The 15854-nt window shown below is 49.0% G+C and overlaps 1 protein-coding gene across 14 annotated transcripts in view; it reads right to left on the bottom strand.

Moving 5' to 3' along the window:
- Positions 1–15854, bottom strand: part of ARHGEF11 (Rho guanine nucleotide exchange factor 11) — a 109464-nt gene that overhangs the window by 10045 nt on the left and 83565 nt on the right. For 7 of the 14 annotated variants that reach the window (XM_050779315.1, XM_050779367.1, XM_050779334.1 and 4 more), the window contains 16 exons: positions 15406–15448; positions 14017–14113; positions 13717–13839; positions 12767–12790; positions 11392–11536; positions 10683–10782; positions 9872–9901; positions 6603–6729; positions 3343–3522; positions 3205–3252; positions 2793–2980; positions 2329–2475; positions 1961–2040; positions 1677–1802; positions 1062–1179; positions 405–583 (listed from right to left, as the gene is read on the bottom strand). In XM_050779315.1, coding sequence (XP_050635272.1) covers positions 405–583; positions 1062–1179; positions 1677–1802; positions 1961–2040; positions 2329–2475; positions 2793–2980; positions 3205–3252; positions 3343–3522; positions 6603–6729; positions 9872–9901; positions 10683–10782; positions 11392–11536; positions 12767–12790; positions 13717–13839; positions 14017–14113; positions 15406–15448 — 1755 coding nt within the window. The remainder of the gene's footprint in view (positions 1–404; positions 584–1061; positions 1180–1676; positions 1803–1960; positions 2041–2328; positions 2476–2792; positions 2981–3204; positions 3253–3342; positions 3523–6602; positions 6730–9871; positions 9902–10682; positions 10783–11391; positions 11537–12766; positions 12791–13716; positions 13840–14016; positions 14114–15405; positions 15449–15854) is intronic. The other 7 variants (XM_050779416.1, XM_050779376.1, XM_050779410.1 and 4 more) reach the window with 3 other exon arrangements.

Genomic DNA, 15854 nt, shown 5'->3' on the forward strand with positions numbered 1-15854 from the left:
TGTGCCAGCGGGGGGATATACTGATGGCTCTGACTTGGGTCTCCTACCTGCCCCTACCATGTGCCAACTGCAGTCCCAAGAAGATCACACAGTGCTTTTCCTGCCCATGCCTCCAGCTTTATTCCCTCCCAGAAGATCTCCACCTTACCTCCAGTTCTACCCGATCCCCTGCTCTCTCAGGCTGAGTTCCAACATCTAGTCTTTCTTGGGTAGGGCTGTCTACCTTGTCCATCTAGGGACAGGGTGACAATAACAGGGTGTGTGTCTTCTGGGGCTCCATTGTGCCACCCTATCCGGTCTTTGTCTCCTACCTCCAAGACTCTCCAAGCCCTGACCAGAGTTCTGCTCCTAAGGGTGCCCACAAAGTGTGAGGGGTTGACTGTGCTGCAGTCTCTGCCTCCTACCTTGAACTCTGCTGCCAGAGGGTTGCTGGCCCTCTCCAGGGCAGTGGCATCCAGGCGTTTCTGGTAGCCCTCTAAACGGTGGCGGTTCTCTGTTTGCTTTACCGCTTCATTCACATACTTGAGAATCTCCCGGCACTGGTCCCGGGCCCGGCAAAGCTTCTCATGCTCAGAGGTGCCACCTACCAAAATGGACAGAGGAGATGGTTGGGGCTCCTGCCTGAGAAGTCTAACATGGCATCAGCTATTATCTGCCTGAATTCATCCATGGCAACTGGCTTGCTTCAAACCAGCAGACGTGGGTGGAGGTGAGCCACCCTTGCCTCACACGAGGACCTCAAGTAGTAAGGGTAACTTTTACTGAGCATCTTCAGGTCTCAGACAGACCACTGCTTTGAAGACACTGATAGCTCTTGGGAATTCCTGCCTCTACCACAACCAGCTCTACAGATGCAAGGTACAGAGACTGTGGTAAATGGCCACAATTATGCCACTAGAAGGCCTGTTCAAATCAGACTGGGGTTCCTAACACCTCTCTGTCCTGACTCCAATGTCTGAAATTTGGGGGTAGTGAAAGATACCCAGGATCCCAGGGAGAGTGACAACCTAAAGCTAGACCCTCTTGTACAGTCTGGACGCCAGCCCCTCCCCAGGCGCTACCCTCTGTGTGCTTGATGATGCTCTCCAGCAGCAGCGGGTACTTGGTGAGCCGCTGCATCTCAGAGATGATGAGGTCTCTCAGCTGCAGCCGCCGGCACTGAGGGTGGCTCTCAGCCTCCTAGACAGCAGGAGACATAGAAGGGAGGAGATGTCAGCGTGGTTGGGAGCTGGCTTATGGGCTCAGGGCCAAGATGGGTGAACATGACAAACAGGTCCTAACACCAGGTGGATCACTCAGAAATAGTAGTAGAAGCTTCTTCCTTAAAGATGTAGTGAAGGGTTTGTGGTGGCAGGGAGACACCAATCCAAAGGGATATGGTCAAAACAGAAGGGCAGGCATATTGCTGCCATTCCATAGACAAGGAAACTGAGATCCACCTCAGTGCACACAGGTGCTGGTGGGTGAGCCAGGCCTCTGACTGCTAATCCAGGATTCTTTTCCACAAACAAAGGTCTCTTTGTCTAGAGTCAGTCAGTGCTTTTGAGGAGCTCATGCGGAAGGACAGAGGGAGTTGCTGTAGAGAGGGAGGATGTGGCCAGGAGGAGAGAAGTTCAGGAGATCCTTGGTGACCCTGACAGAGATGAAGGAAGGCCAAGGCATGGCCAAGGACGCACCTGCATGAAGAGCTGGAATCGACTCTCCTTGCGTTGCTTGGTCTTGATTAGCTCTAGGGCTATTGACTGATAGGAACAGAACTGTGCAGCCACTTGCTGGAGTTCCTCTCGGGCAGGGCCATCAAACTGAAGAGGCAGAATGGACATGGGGCCAGGCATCACACCCCTGCCTGGGACCAGACCCCTGCCTATCCCTTCCTTTGCCAAATTCCCTGGCCTTGGGTAATGAGACCCTGACTCCCCCAGTCTCCTCCTTGCCAAGAGGGAGAAGTTTGGAGCCATACCCGGGCCAGCATGAGGTCACTGATCTCTTTGATGATGGGGCCTTCCTCCCGGAGCTTCTTCATGGCTTCACACCAGGAATCTGGGGCGAGAAGAGAACAACTCGAAATGCCTGGGGTTGAGCTCAAGCGCCAGAACCTTTCTGACAGAGAGAAACGAATCTCTGACAGCAGTGCCATGGGAAGGGTCTGGAAACCATTTTACTTTCAGGGTGAACTCCAGTGCTGGTTTCAGGCTGTCCACAGATCTTTTTCTCACCAGGGATTGGTAGGGGGTTATCTGCTCAGGGAGTTCCTGGCAGTGGGGCCAAAGCGGAACAGGAAGCTGAAGGGAGGCAGAGGAGGAGTCTGGAGGGGCACAGGCTCCTTACTGTGAATCTCTATGAGTTCAGGCAGGTTCGGGAAGAGCCGGGCCAGCTCCTCCCGGGGCATCAGGTTCTCCTTCTTCATTCGCTGGTAGAAGATCAGGTCCAGGACCCGGAGCGTGCGCAGGTGGGAAGCTTCAGTCACAAACAGCTCTGAGTGGTGGTTGTGACAAGAAGGGTAGAAAGCCAGGGAGAAAATGGATCAGCAAGTATCTAGAGTCCCTGCCTGGTTCCCACACCACTCTAATTTTGGGGGAGCTTGAAGTGCTGGTTTCAGATCATACAGCAACTTTTCTCTTACCCCAAGGGCCAGAACTGAGGGGGACCTATAGCAACAGGCAACATGGACCTGCTCCAGCAGACAGGGGCCCCCCACCCTATTAACCTCTTTCCCACCCTTGTGTCTTAGGCATCCTGGACCCATTCCCACATGTGTGAGCGGAGCTGGGGGCAGTGGAGCATGTTCTCACCATTTATGACCTCTTGCCGGTCGATCTCCCTCTGGGTTAGCCCAGCCACCACATCCTTGCCCACTGTATGCTGCCAATTTTGGGCATCTGGCTCTGGTTCCAGGTCAGACAGCTGGCCCAGATCATCCTCTAGGAGGTGGGGAAGGAGGGCATCCGTGCAGAACCCCAAACTGGGGGACTCAATGCTCCTGGGGGATAACAGGCAGCTCAGCTTCACTCAGGAGGAAGAACTCACATGGAGGGTTTGGCCCTCCCTCTTCTGCCTGACCTGCTTGCCCCATGCACATGGGAAACCAGCGGGCCCAGAAGAGGAGACACCCACCCAACCAGCCCCTTGCGGGTGAGAGGAGCAGCTGGATGTGGATGGGACACACAGACACCAAACAGAGGCACCACTGTGCCCATCACTTACCTGCGGCCCATTTTGGGAGTGAAGGGAGGGGTTGGGTTCTCAAGAGACCTGTGGAGGGAATGTCAACTCTCAGCAACCCTCTATCCTTGCGCCCACTCCCGAGATGGCCATGGGTGCAGCCACTGTAACCCTGCCTACCTGGTGGAGAGGCTGGAGGCAGAGGACGAGGCTGACTGGTGCAGGCGAGTAGCCTCCGCAGCAGCATCCATGTCAACATCACTGCGAGAGCGGGGCACGTTCTCCGCCTTTCGAGACCGTTTCATCTCTTCCCGGCCCTTGAGGCTTTCAGAGCGGCCCAGGCGAATCTCTGAGCGTGAACTGGGGGAAGGGACAAGAGACTTTGGGACTTGGGAAGTCAGTAGGCCATGCTTACATCCTGGCCAGCTCTTACCTGCGACTCCATTTCGAGGATGCCTCCATGCCACAGGTTCTCCCCTTGAACATGGCCAAAGCACCTGGATGGCAGTGGAAGCTTCTCAGTGATAGACCATTTTTGCTGCTCTACAAACTCCTCTCTCCTCAGCCTAGCCTGATGGATGGACAGAGTCATCTGCCTCTGGAGTTATTAGGAAGGGATCCCAACAGGAAGATTAAATCTGGGGCTAAAGGAATCCGAATTATAGTGTGTCCACAGGCCTGAGACACCATGCTCCTGTCAAGAAGGTGGTAGACATCATCGTCCCTCATCAGGGACCACAAAGTCCCAGCTCCCTGCCCATGGGGCCATCTAGTGGCCAGTCCATGTTGCCCTGCTTTGGAGTGGGTCAGCTGCCGCCTTTAACTCTGCTTGAGGCGGACCTCTTTGAAGAGGTCTTAAGAGGACAGTAGAGTCGCTACATTCACAGCTCATTTTAGGATTTTCCACACGGCCTGTCAGAAAGTTCTATCTGCTGCTGGATTCCTAGCCCTCCAGTTGTGATGCGATGAGTTCCATTCTTATCTTAACAGTACCGTTCCTAAGATTCCGTTTCCTCTCAGGAGCAGACAGGCTTGTGCTTACAGGGGCCTTTTTACTGACAGGCAGGACCCGCTCCTTGGCCTGCCATGCTTGGCTACTGAGTGTCTCTGGGGTTTGATGAGATGCTGATGACTGGGTGTTGCAGTCGAGTCCGGCCGTGCATCAGCCTGAGACAGCTGGCACCTCTGACCCCTAGCTGCCCCAGGATGGTCCCCCCACCTCCATGCTGTGGCCCTGCTGGGCTGCTTTTCTGATATTATTAGTAATCTACATCCTGCTCTGCTTCTAGGACCACAGGAGGCCTGAAAATGTCTGCAGAGCTCTTAATAGCACAGCAGGTTGCCGCAACGAGGAGCTAAATGTCTCGGTTTCCATTCATGGTGCCCAAACCGCCGGATGATCCAAAATGGAGCTCATCTCCTAGGGTCCTGAGGGTTTCATCTGCAGGGTTAGAAAACGTACTGCCCACTGATCCCTTACTGAATTCACCCCCCAGAATTCTGCTAGAACAATCCCAACCCAGACTAACTCAGAACACTTTTCAGTGTCCTAATGGGTCACTGTACCAGTACAATAAAAACCCAGTGGAGCTATTGGGGCTGCAGAGCTAAGCGCCTTCCTTCACGCACCCAGAAGTAAGTAATGCTCCCACCAAGAAGTGAGGCATATCATCTAGCTTTGCCCCCAAATTCCTAGGGTACTGCCTTCTAGAACTGGAGCATCTTATACCTGTTGAGTATCTACAACAATCTCTGACCCACCATACTGCTAATACTGTTTCTTCTGAGATTGCCAATGAGTTTATAATCATCAAATCCAAAGGTTTCTGCTTAGAGTAGCTTTAGGATCCTAGTGAGTGTCTTAGGGCAAATTTACCTAGCCATGCCAAGAATGCAAGTTTGTAAATGGTCTCAAATATTTTCTCAAAATGTTGATGTCTTATAATCTTAAAATATTTGATTTATCTACATCATTGCTACCACAGGAATCACATGATGTGCATATTTAACTTACCCACTAATGTTAGAACTCAACCTTCCCCCAGTACAAATCTAACCTTTATCTCCTGTAAATCTGTCAATTCTCATGGCAGCAAAATCTTTTGACACGTGTTAAGCTGAAAAAAGGCTTCATATAAACAGAAAGGAGTAACCTGCATTCAAGCAGGAAAGCTTGGCTTATGGTTTGACAATTAGTTATTTCAAAGGCAAAATAGGCCAGGGGCAGTGGCTCATGCCTATAATCCGAGCACTTTGGGAGGCTGAGGAGGAAGATTGCTGTGGTTGGGAGTTCCAGACCAAGCTGGGCAACATAGTGAGACTGTCTCAAAAAAAATAAAAATAAAAATAAATTAGCCAGGTGCAGTGGTGCATGCCTGTACCCCTAGTTACTCAGGAGGCTGAGGTGGGAGATCTCTTGAACCCAGGAGGTTGAGGCTGCAGTGAGCTATGATTGTACCACTGTACTCCAGCCTGGGTGACAGAGCAAGACCCTGTCTCTTAAAAAAAAAAAAAATCCCCCAAACAAACAAGCAAAGGCAAAATGGCTTGAATATCCACACTGCTTCACACTGACTTGCTTTCATGCCTGCCTGTACTCCAGCTCAATGCTCTGAGGCTTGAGTGTCCGCAAGAATTATTTCCCCCTGCACAAGACCACATTACTATACCTGTTTAAGTCACCTTTAAGGGTGGCAGGAATACTTGTGACTACAGGCATGTGATTTGAAGTGCTGGCTATAGAGTTTTAGACATGACTTGACTGCTGCCATGTCACGATCAAGAGCAACTAAGTCCAAGAACATGTTTTCATACCAGATGAGGACTCTAGTGAGAACCTGACCAAAGAAGAATATGAGAGATGCCAGTCTCAATTCCCTTTTTTCTTCTTGAAAAGGGAAAAGCAGTTCATTTGTAATCAATCCACTTTGCCTCTCTTTGCTGAGGTGGACATCTGATGCCTAGAGTTATATCACTTGTCTTTAAAGTACCCAGCAGAACCTCATCTCTGGCTCTCTTCTTCACATACAGACACGAAACGACTTCCTTTTGCCTGCCTGGGTCTTTTTTCCCCAGGACCCCTCTTGCGCCCACTATAGTCTTCCTTATCCTTGTCACTTAGGGTTTCCTGATTGGCCTCTTTATATCATCTAGCTCGATCTTGGATGAAGGCTACTGAGTAGTCAGGTGATAAATCCAAAGGGAATTTGAAAAGTGTGTAGTTCTTGGGATGGAAGTCAGGGATTTGTTTGCTCTTCCACTGGCTTTTTCACCAGCACACAATGTGTCTCCTGAAGATACTGGGGGTGGGGAGGAAGTTCTGTAGATGGAGCCTTAGAAGCTAGTGGAGGGGGTAAAGTAGCTGGAATTAAACCCCAGCATCAGCCCTGCCCATGCCCCACTCTTCAAGCAGCTAGTGAGTCCCATCCAGCCACTGCTACCTGTCACTCTCCAGCAGGTCCTCAGGAAAACTTCCGGTCGAGAGTCGCTGTGTCCCAGGTTCTGGGGCGTCATACTGCTGGTTGTTCTCAAAGTGCTGAATGATGTTCCTCACATTGCCTGGTTTGACTAGAAGCAAAAAGAAAATGAAGGACATTAGGCTTGCTGTTCAGGGACGGCTTCTCAGGCCCAGACTTCCCCAGATCCCCGAAGACAGAGCAATGAGCAAGCGTGGATGAGAACAGCACTGGACCAAGAGTCAGGAGATGTGTTCTGGTCCTGGCTCTTCTATGAATACGTTTTGTGGCCCTGGGAAGTCACACTGTCTTTCTGGGTTTATTCTTCCCTCGTGCACAAAATGAGAGGGTTTGGAAGTATATTTTCCATAAGCATTCTTTTGGCCCTCACATTCTTCTGCTTGAAAGTCATGATCAGTAGCCAGGAATACCAAAGCACATCTACATGTAATTTGCCCATGTTGCCAAAATATATTAGGCATTTCTCAAATTTACATGAATTTTTCGTTTTTCTCTGCCTCTCCTTCCTGTCCTTTCTGCCCTTCTCTGGCCTCCATCACTACAGAATCAGACTCTTTAGTACTGTAAGAGATGACCTAGGAGGAAGAGAGGAGAGACTTCACTGGCATTCAAATTCCAGCCCCCTTTCAAAGCTAAGACACAAGAGAGCTGTTCTTGTTCAGACAAACAGAGAGGACAGATGGGGAGTGAAAAGGCACAGGTAATGCCAACTACAGCCCCTGGGGAACTCAGATCCAGAGTTCCGTGGCTCTCAGCAGGAGGGAATAGAGATAAAGGGTTCACCTTCAAGTCAACTAGCTCAGTTCTGAGCCCAGCGATATTAGAACAGGGGTGGGCTAGGAATGCTGGCTGCCTGAGACCAGTGGAAAGGACAAGGGGTAATGGGGAGGGAATATCAACAGCCCAGGGTCTGGGCCCTGATCCTACTTCAGAGATTCTGACATCTACATATACAAACTTACAAATCTGTCTCAAAATCTGACTTCCATAAGAAAACTTATAAGTCAGAGAGAACAGAAAAAAATTTAGCTGCTGTCTTCAAAGTTTACAATTCCACAGCCTTTAGGCAAGTGGCTTGGGAATATTTTTCTAAAACTGTACAAGTGGCTGTGGGTGCACATTACAGGAGTAGGGGCTATTACCATCACTCTCACTTTGAAGATTAAGAGCAGATCTGCCTGTCCCAGCCTGAATGTGCATCTGGGTCTTGAAGCCATGCAGATGCCAGGGTCAGCTGTGCAGCTGCAGCCCTGAGCCGCCCTGGCTGGGTGATGATGTGGGAGCCTGGGAACATCCTATAACTGAAAGCCAGCAGGCTGAGTCCACTCTTCCCTTTCCCATGGGCCACTTGGAAAATGCTCAATTATGTTCTAGATAGAGTTACACCTTAGCTGTGGTAAAATACAGGCGGAGCCCTGAGAGCTGGTATAACCGAATGACCCAGAGTAACAGGGGAAAAACAGGTAGAAGGAAATGGATTTTTAAAAAGAGCAAAGTGGCTAGGCACACAGTGCCTCACGCTTATAATCTCAGCATTTTCAGAGGCCAAGGCAGGAGGATCGCTTGAGCCCAGGAGTTTGAGACCAGACTGGGCAATACAGTGAGACCCTCTCTCTACAAAAAATAAATTACCCAGGTGTGGTGATGTACGTCTGGGGCCCCAGCTACTTGGAAGTCTGAGGTGGGAGCACTGTTTGAGCCAGGAGTTCAAGGCTGTAGTAAGCTATGACTAGACCACTGCACTCCAGCCTGGGTGACAGGGTAAAACCCTGTCAAAAAAAAAAAAAAAAAAAAAAAAAAAAAAAAACCAACCAAAAAAACTGGGGACTGGATTTCAATGCCATTCTTTATTTCCCCTTGTTTTATAAACTTTTTTTTTCATTAATTCCTTATTTTTATTGCTTAAAATGGCATACGGTCTAGCAGTTTAGTAACTTTTAAATTAATTTTGAAGATAATATTTTTAATTTTCACTTTTATGTAAAATAAATTACACTAACAGAATAGTTTCCAGATTGCATCCCATTGCTATCTCACTATCTCTCTCTCTATATTTATTGTTGAACCTACAAAGTGTTAATCAATTGCATGCATATGGACCTTATTAACAGGAAATGAACTTGCTCAATTCTGTGACATTTCACTGTAGGCTCTAAACTTCTTATGGATTAATGTGTATCACATTAATGTTTTAAATATACGGATTCTGGAAGATACTAGGTCCTCTAAAATACATTTAGGGTCATTCTTTTTTCACTGCTGTGGTTATACAGTGCTGGTAGTTAAACGTCAAAAGAGATGGAGGTGCTATACTGAGGGGCTTAAGTAGATGATACGAACAAAAATACCCAAGAGAAAAACTGTTAGAGACCCATACTTTACATTAAAAAAAAATCACCTTCGAAAATGATATTTTTATTATTTTAACTGAAAACAAAAATCTGAGGCACTGACTGGGTGCGGTGGCTCATGCCTATAATCCCAGCACTCTCGGAGGCCAAGGCGGGCAGATCACCTGAGGTCAGGAGTTTGAGACCAGCCTGGCCAATATGCTGAAACCCCATCTCTACTAAAAATACAAAAATTAACTGGGTATAGTGGCACATGCCTGTAGTCCCAGCTACTCGGGAGGCTGAGGCACGAGAATCCCTTGAACCTGGGAGGCGGAGTTTGCAGTGAGGCAAGATCACGCCACTGCACTCCAGCCTGGGCGACAGAGTGAAACTGTGTCTCCAAAAAAAAAAAAAAAAAAAAAAAAAATTCTGAGGCACTTCTGCTTCACTGCAAGACCCTTCAATGTGTGAGGGTTCCCCTCACTTATATAGAACTCTGGATTTTTGGAAACTCATCATGGAGATGTGACTGAATTATAGAGAAAAGGCCTCAGGCTGTGGAAAAACCGCCAGAGGAACCAGAAGTCTAGTCTTGGCCAGAACTACCAGAAGGCGCTGTCCCTGCGGGAGTAGGAGCTCTGCCCCCTGGAACTCTGGGTTAGGAGACAAGGTCTCGTACCTGGCATGAGGGTGGTGCCCTCCCCAACCACCCACAGGGTTTGCAGCACACAGCAGCTTTAGCAACAATGAGCAACACATACGAGAAATGGAGAGAAGAAAGAAAGGGAGGGAGGAGGAACAGGATGGGAGATGGTGAGAAAGAAACAGAAAAGACAAGATTTGGGAGATGGAAACTCAATGCTAATGCAAAGACAAACCCAAAGAAAATGGTCCTTTTACCTTCCACAGGGGACAAGGGAATATGAAATGCTAGAAGAAAAACAAACAAAAACAAAAGTAAACCATGAAAAGTCAAATCAATGTTTTAAGAATCAAAATAAAAATTACATCAAGCCAGAAAATGAAATGGTAGCGGTGAAAACCAAGGCTGATCTAGAAGAATCCCTTTCCCTCTCCTGTAATGCAGCAATTTCAGAAAGGGCAGCCGGCCTCCCACGACCCCTCACAGATTCCCATTGATATTGGGGGGCTTAAGGTACTGACTGGGAGGGGACAGTAACAATTTCTAGACAAATGACACACACTGGGAAGAGATCAATGATAGGATCAGTTGAGTTTTGGGTTACTGATGGCATTAGGGGAACCTCTGGGACCCAAACTTGCCCCCAACCTGACTAGTTCTACTCAATAGTGACTCAACCATGCCCCTCCCGCATCTGTACTATTGCAGTCCTGTGTGCTGGGACCAATTATAGACCCTTGGATGAAGGTGAAGGGAGTATTTACTGTCCACAGGGCGATCCTTGCCGAGGGGAAATGTTTCTCACGTGGTCGTTTGGTAGCTAGAACTGCTCTGGGTTCCTAGACTAAGACCCAGGGACCGGTACGGTTTCCTTGGCTCAGAAATATTCACCTGAACCTCAGAGATCCTGCACTGGATTTGGCAAGGGGAGAGAAAGTGGCTGTGGTCTGAGTTTGGGTCTGCGGTTCCCAGAAACACAGGAAGGCCCTCTGCCAACATACTGGTACATGAAAGGGCTGAGGTCCCTGCCCAAGGAATGCCCAAGGCTGTTGCTCCCCAAATACTCACTGCTTTGAGAAGAGCTTTTGGGCTTCCCAATGTATTTGAGGATGGGGTTTCGCTTCTTGTCCTCCAAGGCATCCTTTTCTTTCTTGGAATTGCTGCTCTGCTGAGACAGGAGACACTGGGGTTTGGAGGAGGCCCTGATACTCAGGCATGGCTGCTAATCAATTCTGCCATTGTCCCCCAAGGCTGGCCCTCAGCAAGTAACTGGAGAGTTGACTCTTGCTGGTACCCTAACAAGCATTCACCTCTGACCTGGGTTTGGAAGGGACTGAGAGCTGCTCTAGTCTGGGGGTTCTCACTGAGTCCACATCCAGGTGGAGGGATGTAGCCAGAGACCTGCAAAATGGCTTTCCTGACCCACCTCAGCACAGAGAACTGCACCAAGAGGAGATATTTTCCAGGACAGCTGTTACCTTCTTATTTGTTTTGAGACAGAGTCTCACTCTATTGCCTAGGCTGGAGTGCAGTGGTATGATCTTGGCTCACTGCAACCTCCAATTCTTGGGTTCAAGCAATACTCGTGCCTCAGCCTCCCGAGCAGCTGGGGTTAAGGCATGCACCACTACGCCGGACTAATTTTTGTATTTTAGTAGAGATGGGGTTTCACCATGTTGCCCAGGCTGGTCTCGAACTCCTGAGCTCAGGCAATCATCCGCTTTGGCATCCCAAAGTACTAGGATTACAGGCATGAGCCACCATGCCTGGCCCTCACCTTCTTGGTCTTAGGGAAGAAGGGTAGCCACTTGTCCTTGTCAGGAGCAGACTGGGCCTTTTCAGCTGTGTTGGAAGGTCGTGCCTCTCGAAGACGGATCCCAGCATGGCTCATGTAGGTATTGAGGGCAAAGTCCATGGGGGCGCTGTAAAGGAGGAACAGTGTCCTGAATTAGAGAGCTCAAGTTATCTTCCCTGTGTCAAACAATCTCTTCACCACCACCCAGTGGAGTGGGGAAGGGGTAGTTACAGGTGAAAGTATTCAAAGAAAAGTCTAAAATAATTAAATGGGACAGCAGGCAGAAGCTGGCCAAAAGTTGGACTATGACCTTCTCCACACAGTGAGCCCACAGGTAACCAAGAATAAGACTTCTCCCAGGAGAAGTCTTACTCTTTCCCTTAGCAGAACTCTTCCCCATGAGCAGATGATGGTCAGTGGAAGAACACGCCAATTCCCTAAAATGTAAGTAAATAATTTCCTGCCTGGTCAAGACACAGGCAGACGTGGAAGACCGGCTGAGGTCTGCAGCTGATACTCTCAGGCATATATGCAGGGGTGGGGAGGCCAGGGGAAAGGAGAAATGCCAGCAGCCTCTGCCAAGGTATACTGCCTTCACCATCCTCCCACCCCAGTACAGAGAAAAAGAGATGGACAAGGAGCTGTCAAGTGGCTTCCAACTGCCACAAATGAAAATGTCCAGACTTCTGCTTAAAAATGTCTTTGTAGCCACAATTTGCTGGATGATGACCCACTCTGCATTCAATGCAGCAAGGCTTTAGCTCTGTCTGTATTTCCCTGTAAAACAGACTCCTCACCCTATTTTCTCTCCCTTATTAGTGTGTATGCTCAGGGAATGCAGACTCATTTTAATCTTGGCTAATGAAAAACAATGAGATAAATATATAGGCTGCAAAAAAAAAAAAAAAAAAAAAAATTCTAATATGTGCCAAGAAAGGAACTGTGCTGCACACCAGCTCCCCTCTGCAGATGCCACTAACAGGCTGATTCCACAATTACTGTCACTACTTTAGGTAGTTTAAGGGAAAGAAGTGAGAAGGGAGACAAAGGGCTCATCTGGGTAGAGAAGCTGTAGCCAGGCATGGCACTGTGAGGAGCAATGGCAGCTTGGCGTCTTCCCACTGAGGAACAGATCCACATCCCCAGGGGTGATCCCTAAGCATCAGGGGCGTGGGCCTCATGAACCCTATGTTATGGTCACATAGACACCTGAGAGCTAGACTTGCAGGAACCACAGTCCTACGTGGTTGTACAACATGAGGGACTCCCCTGTGATTGTCAGAAATGGAAAGCATAGTAGCTCATCCCCACTTCTTCCACCTTGAAAGCTGCAAATGCACATCATAGACTTGCTTACCTCCTATCTTCCTCATACTTGGACCTGGAATGAAAGAAAAAACAGATGACTCAGACTGCAAAGACAGAGGCTGGTCACCTGGTTAGAGGCTAGGAGGAGGGTAACTTTTTCCTAGATGAAAGGAGGGTTAGTGGGGGAAAAGGAGAGAAGTACGTTTGATGCACAAGTATTTGGTACATAGCAGGAACTCCATAAATATTTGCCGAGTTGAAATATCAGCCTTAGCAGAGACTGCATAGGTTTCATCTTCTTTGCTATTTTTACCCTGTCCTTGAAGTGCCCGGCTGTGCCTATGGATCTGACTTGTATGGAATGGCTTAACCAAGGTCACATAGCTACTTAGTAAGAAGCAGTATAAGGGAAAAAAATTACTTCTAAGCCTGAAGTGTCCCCACAAAGTCTGTGATACTGGGGCTTTCATCACAGGTGCCTACGACACTTTCGAAAATGGCGTTAGAAAAACGTAACAAAAGCAGCTGTGCCAGAAGCGCCTTAATATGTTGCGCTAGTTCAGTTTTCTGATGTGGATTAGTAAAAGACGTTTCAATTTCCCCTAAGCCAGTTCTAACTGCCTCCTGAAGGAACTTTATCCACTGGGCACACACAGCACTGGCCTCACTCTCTGTGACAGATAAGATCTTAGAGGCAGGAAGGGAGAGAGGTCAGGAAGCGGGCCAGCAGGGGAAAGCAGAAAGCTTACCACATTCCTGGGGCCCATGGTCTGTCATAACCACCAAATGACTATCAGGAGCTGCAGGCTCTGCCACGCCCTTGAACACCTGCAGCCCTCAGCCTGACCAATGCAGCAGGAGGGCACGACTCCCCATCTTTCAGGGGCAGGAGAATCAGGCAAGAAGTGGAAGAGGGGGAGAGATTGAAAGAACAGACCCACAAAATATGTCAACCTGCTTGGGACGTTCAGTGGGGTGGGAGGAAGCTGAAAGACTCACAAAATATCTCCAAGGGCAGCCAGCTGCTTCTCAGCCACTTGGCGCTCTCGGAGAGGGTCCCCATCCAGGTCCAGCAGGTCATTTTCACCATACAGGCTGCCCAGCCCCAGAGTGCGCTTCGTTCTAAGCCAGATAAACACAGGGAAAGAAAGAAATATACACAAATACTCAACAGATGGATACCCAGAAAGAACGAGGCAAACATATAACAAGACATATGTGCACGTCCCAGAGGGAAGGAGCCAAGGACAAGAGGCAGAGGTGCAAGGAGAGTGGTGGGAGGGCAGCTCCTGGGCCAACCTGTAGTCGTGGATCTGCTCTTGGATCTCAGGCACGGCTGCCTCTTGAGCTTCACAGAGAACACCACGGGCATCCTCGCTGTTCCGCAGGCGCGAGTCTGTAGTGGGAGACCAGAGAAAGCAGAGTGGGTAGGGTACTGGGGGTGGGGGGAGATCACTTCTGCTGAGCATCTCAAGGCATTTCAACTCCCTGTGACACTGGGAGGAAGGGCTGGCTTTCTGCCCTGTTAGCCTAAAGGGAGAGAAGGCCTGGACCTCTCAGGTCTTTCCTGAATTCAGGACTGGAATCCTGATATCCAAAGTACAAGGCAAGGACAAAAATATTTTCTGGATGTTCTGTGCTCCATTAAGAGAAGGATTAAAGCCCCTCTTACTGGATGGGTCTAAGTACCATCCTCTGACATCCAAGTGCAGATCTCTGAGAGGCTTGTTCCCCTCTACTGCTCCAGAAGCAGCTCAAGGCTAAAAGAGGCAAGCACTTCACATTCCATGAAACCTGAGCTCCCCAGTAGAAACTGAAAGATGTCTCTCCTCTAGTCCCCGCATCTAGCTCCACCCAGGCGAGGCTAAGTCCCTGAGAGTTGCGCTTTACTCTCACTCTGCTTTCGAGCAAGCTCTGTTCACCCTATGCCTGGGCTCTCCTCCCCGTCACACGTGCCCACAAATCATCTCTTTCTACATGCAGCTTCCAATTCCTGTCCTCTAAAAAACTGCCAGTGATTAGCTTCTCAGGCTGACATCACCTTAGACTGCCTCCCCTTAGTTTTTCTACTGATGATTAGAAGGAGAAGGGAGCTGGGCACCATCGAGCCTGCCTGGTCCTCATTCTGGACTCGTTGCTGTCAGTATTAGGGAACTTACAAAAACAAAAATAAAACACCCCCCGCACCCCCCCGCTCAAAAAAAAAAAAAAAAAAAAAACCAACAAGAAAAACCACTCTGGAGATTCCAACTCTGAAAGGAGGATGGAGTGAGGCCCTAGTTTCTGTATTTTTTGAGTTCCCCAAGGGATTCTTGATAACCAGCCTGGCTGAGGAATCCCTGATCAAGTCTGATTTCCTCTTTGTACAGATAAGCCAATGGAGAACCAGAGAGATCATGTAGAAGGCTGGCAGACATGAACCCAGGTCTCCTAACTCCAAGTCCAATGTCTTCCCACGACAAGCTCCTCCCCGGCAGAGTGAGTGCCCAGGCAGGGTCTGTCCCATATGCACCTGTCCATAAGCTACTGTGCAGTGTTCTGGAGCAACCGTCTCATGGGTCTTTTCCTCTATTAGAGGATGGTTGCCCAAGGACAGGAACTATGTCCCTTCTGTCCTCTGGAGTCTCCTGAGAGCTCAGGACAAGAAAGGCACCAAGAAGAGACTAACCGACCAATGAGCCAACTTACCAATTTCAGCCTGTAACATCTCAGGGATCTTGACTCTCAGAGGCTAAAAAACAGAAGTGTGGAGCAGAAGTGGTCAGGTCTGCACACTCCAGGGAGATCAACAGTGTGCCAGGCGAGGAGGGCTTGCCCATATGAACTTCTTGCCTTTCTGCCTACATCTGCCCTACCATTCTTCTCATTACTCCCCAACTGCACACTTGAATTCTAGGCTAGGGTTTCTGGGAAATGGAGTCTGAGGCTACACAGCAAGCTGGTACAATATTCTGAGGGCGGCACAGGCAGTTTTTTCACTCTTATTTCCAGGCCATGAGAGTGCATGGAATGACATGTTGTCCAAAAAGTGGACCCGTGCTGACTTAGCAGCAAGGGAAAAGCCTTTATTGGGCTATTTGGTGGACTTTCCCTCCCCCTCACTCCCATGGGAAAGCTAGCCTTGTGTCACCCAGCCT

Source organism: Macaca thibetana, chromosome 1, assembly GCF_024542745.1.
Source record: "Macaca thibetana thibetana isolate TM-01 chromosome 1, ASM2454274v1, whole genome shotgun sequence".
NCBI classification, from domain to species: Eukaryota; Metazoa; Chordata; class Mammalia; order Primates; family Cercopithecidae; genus Macaca; species Macaca thibetana.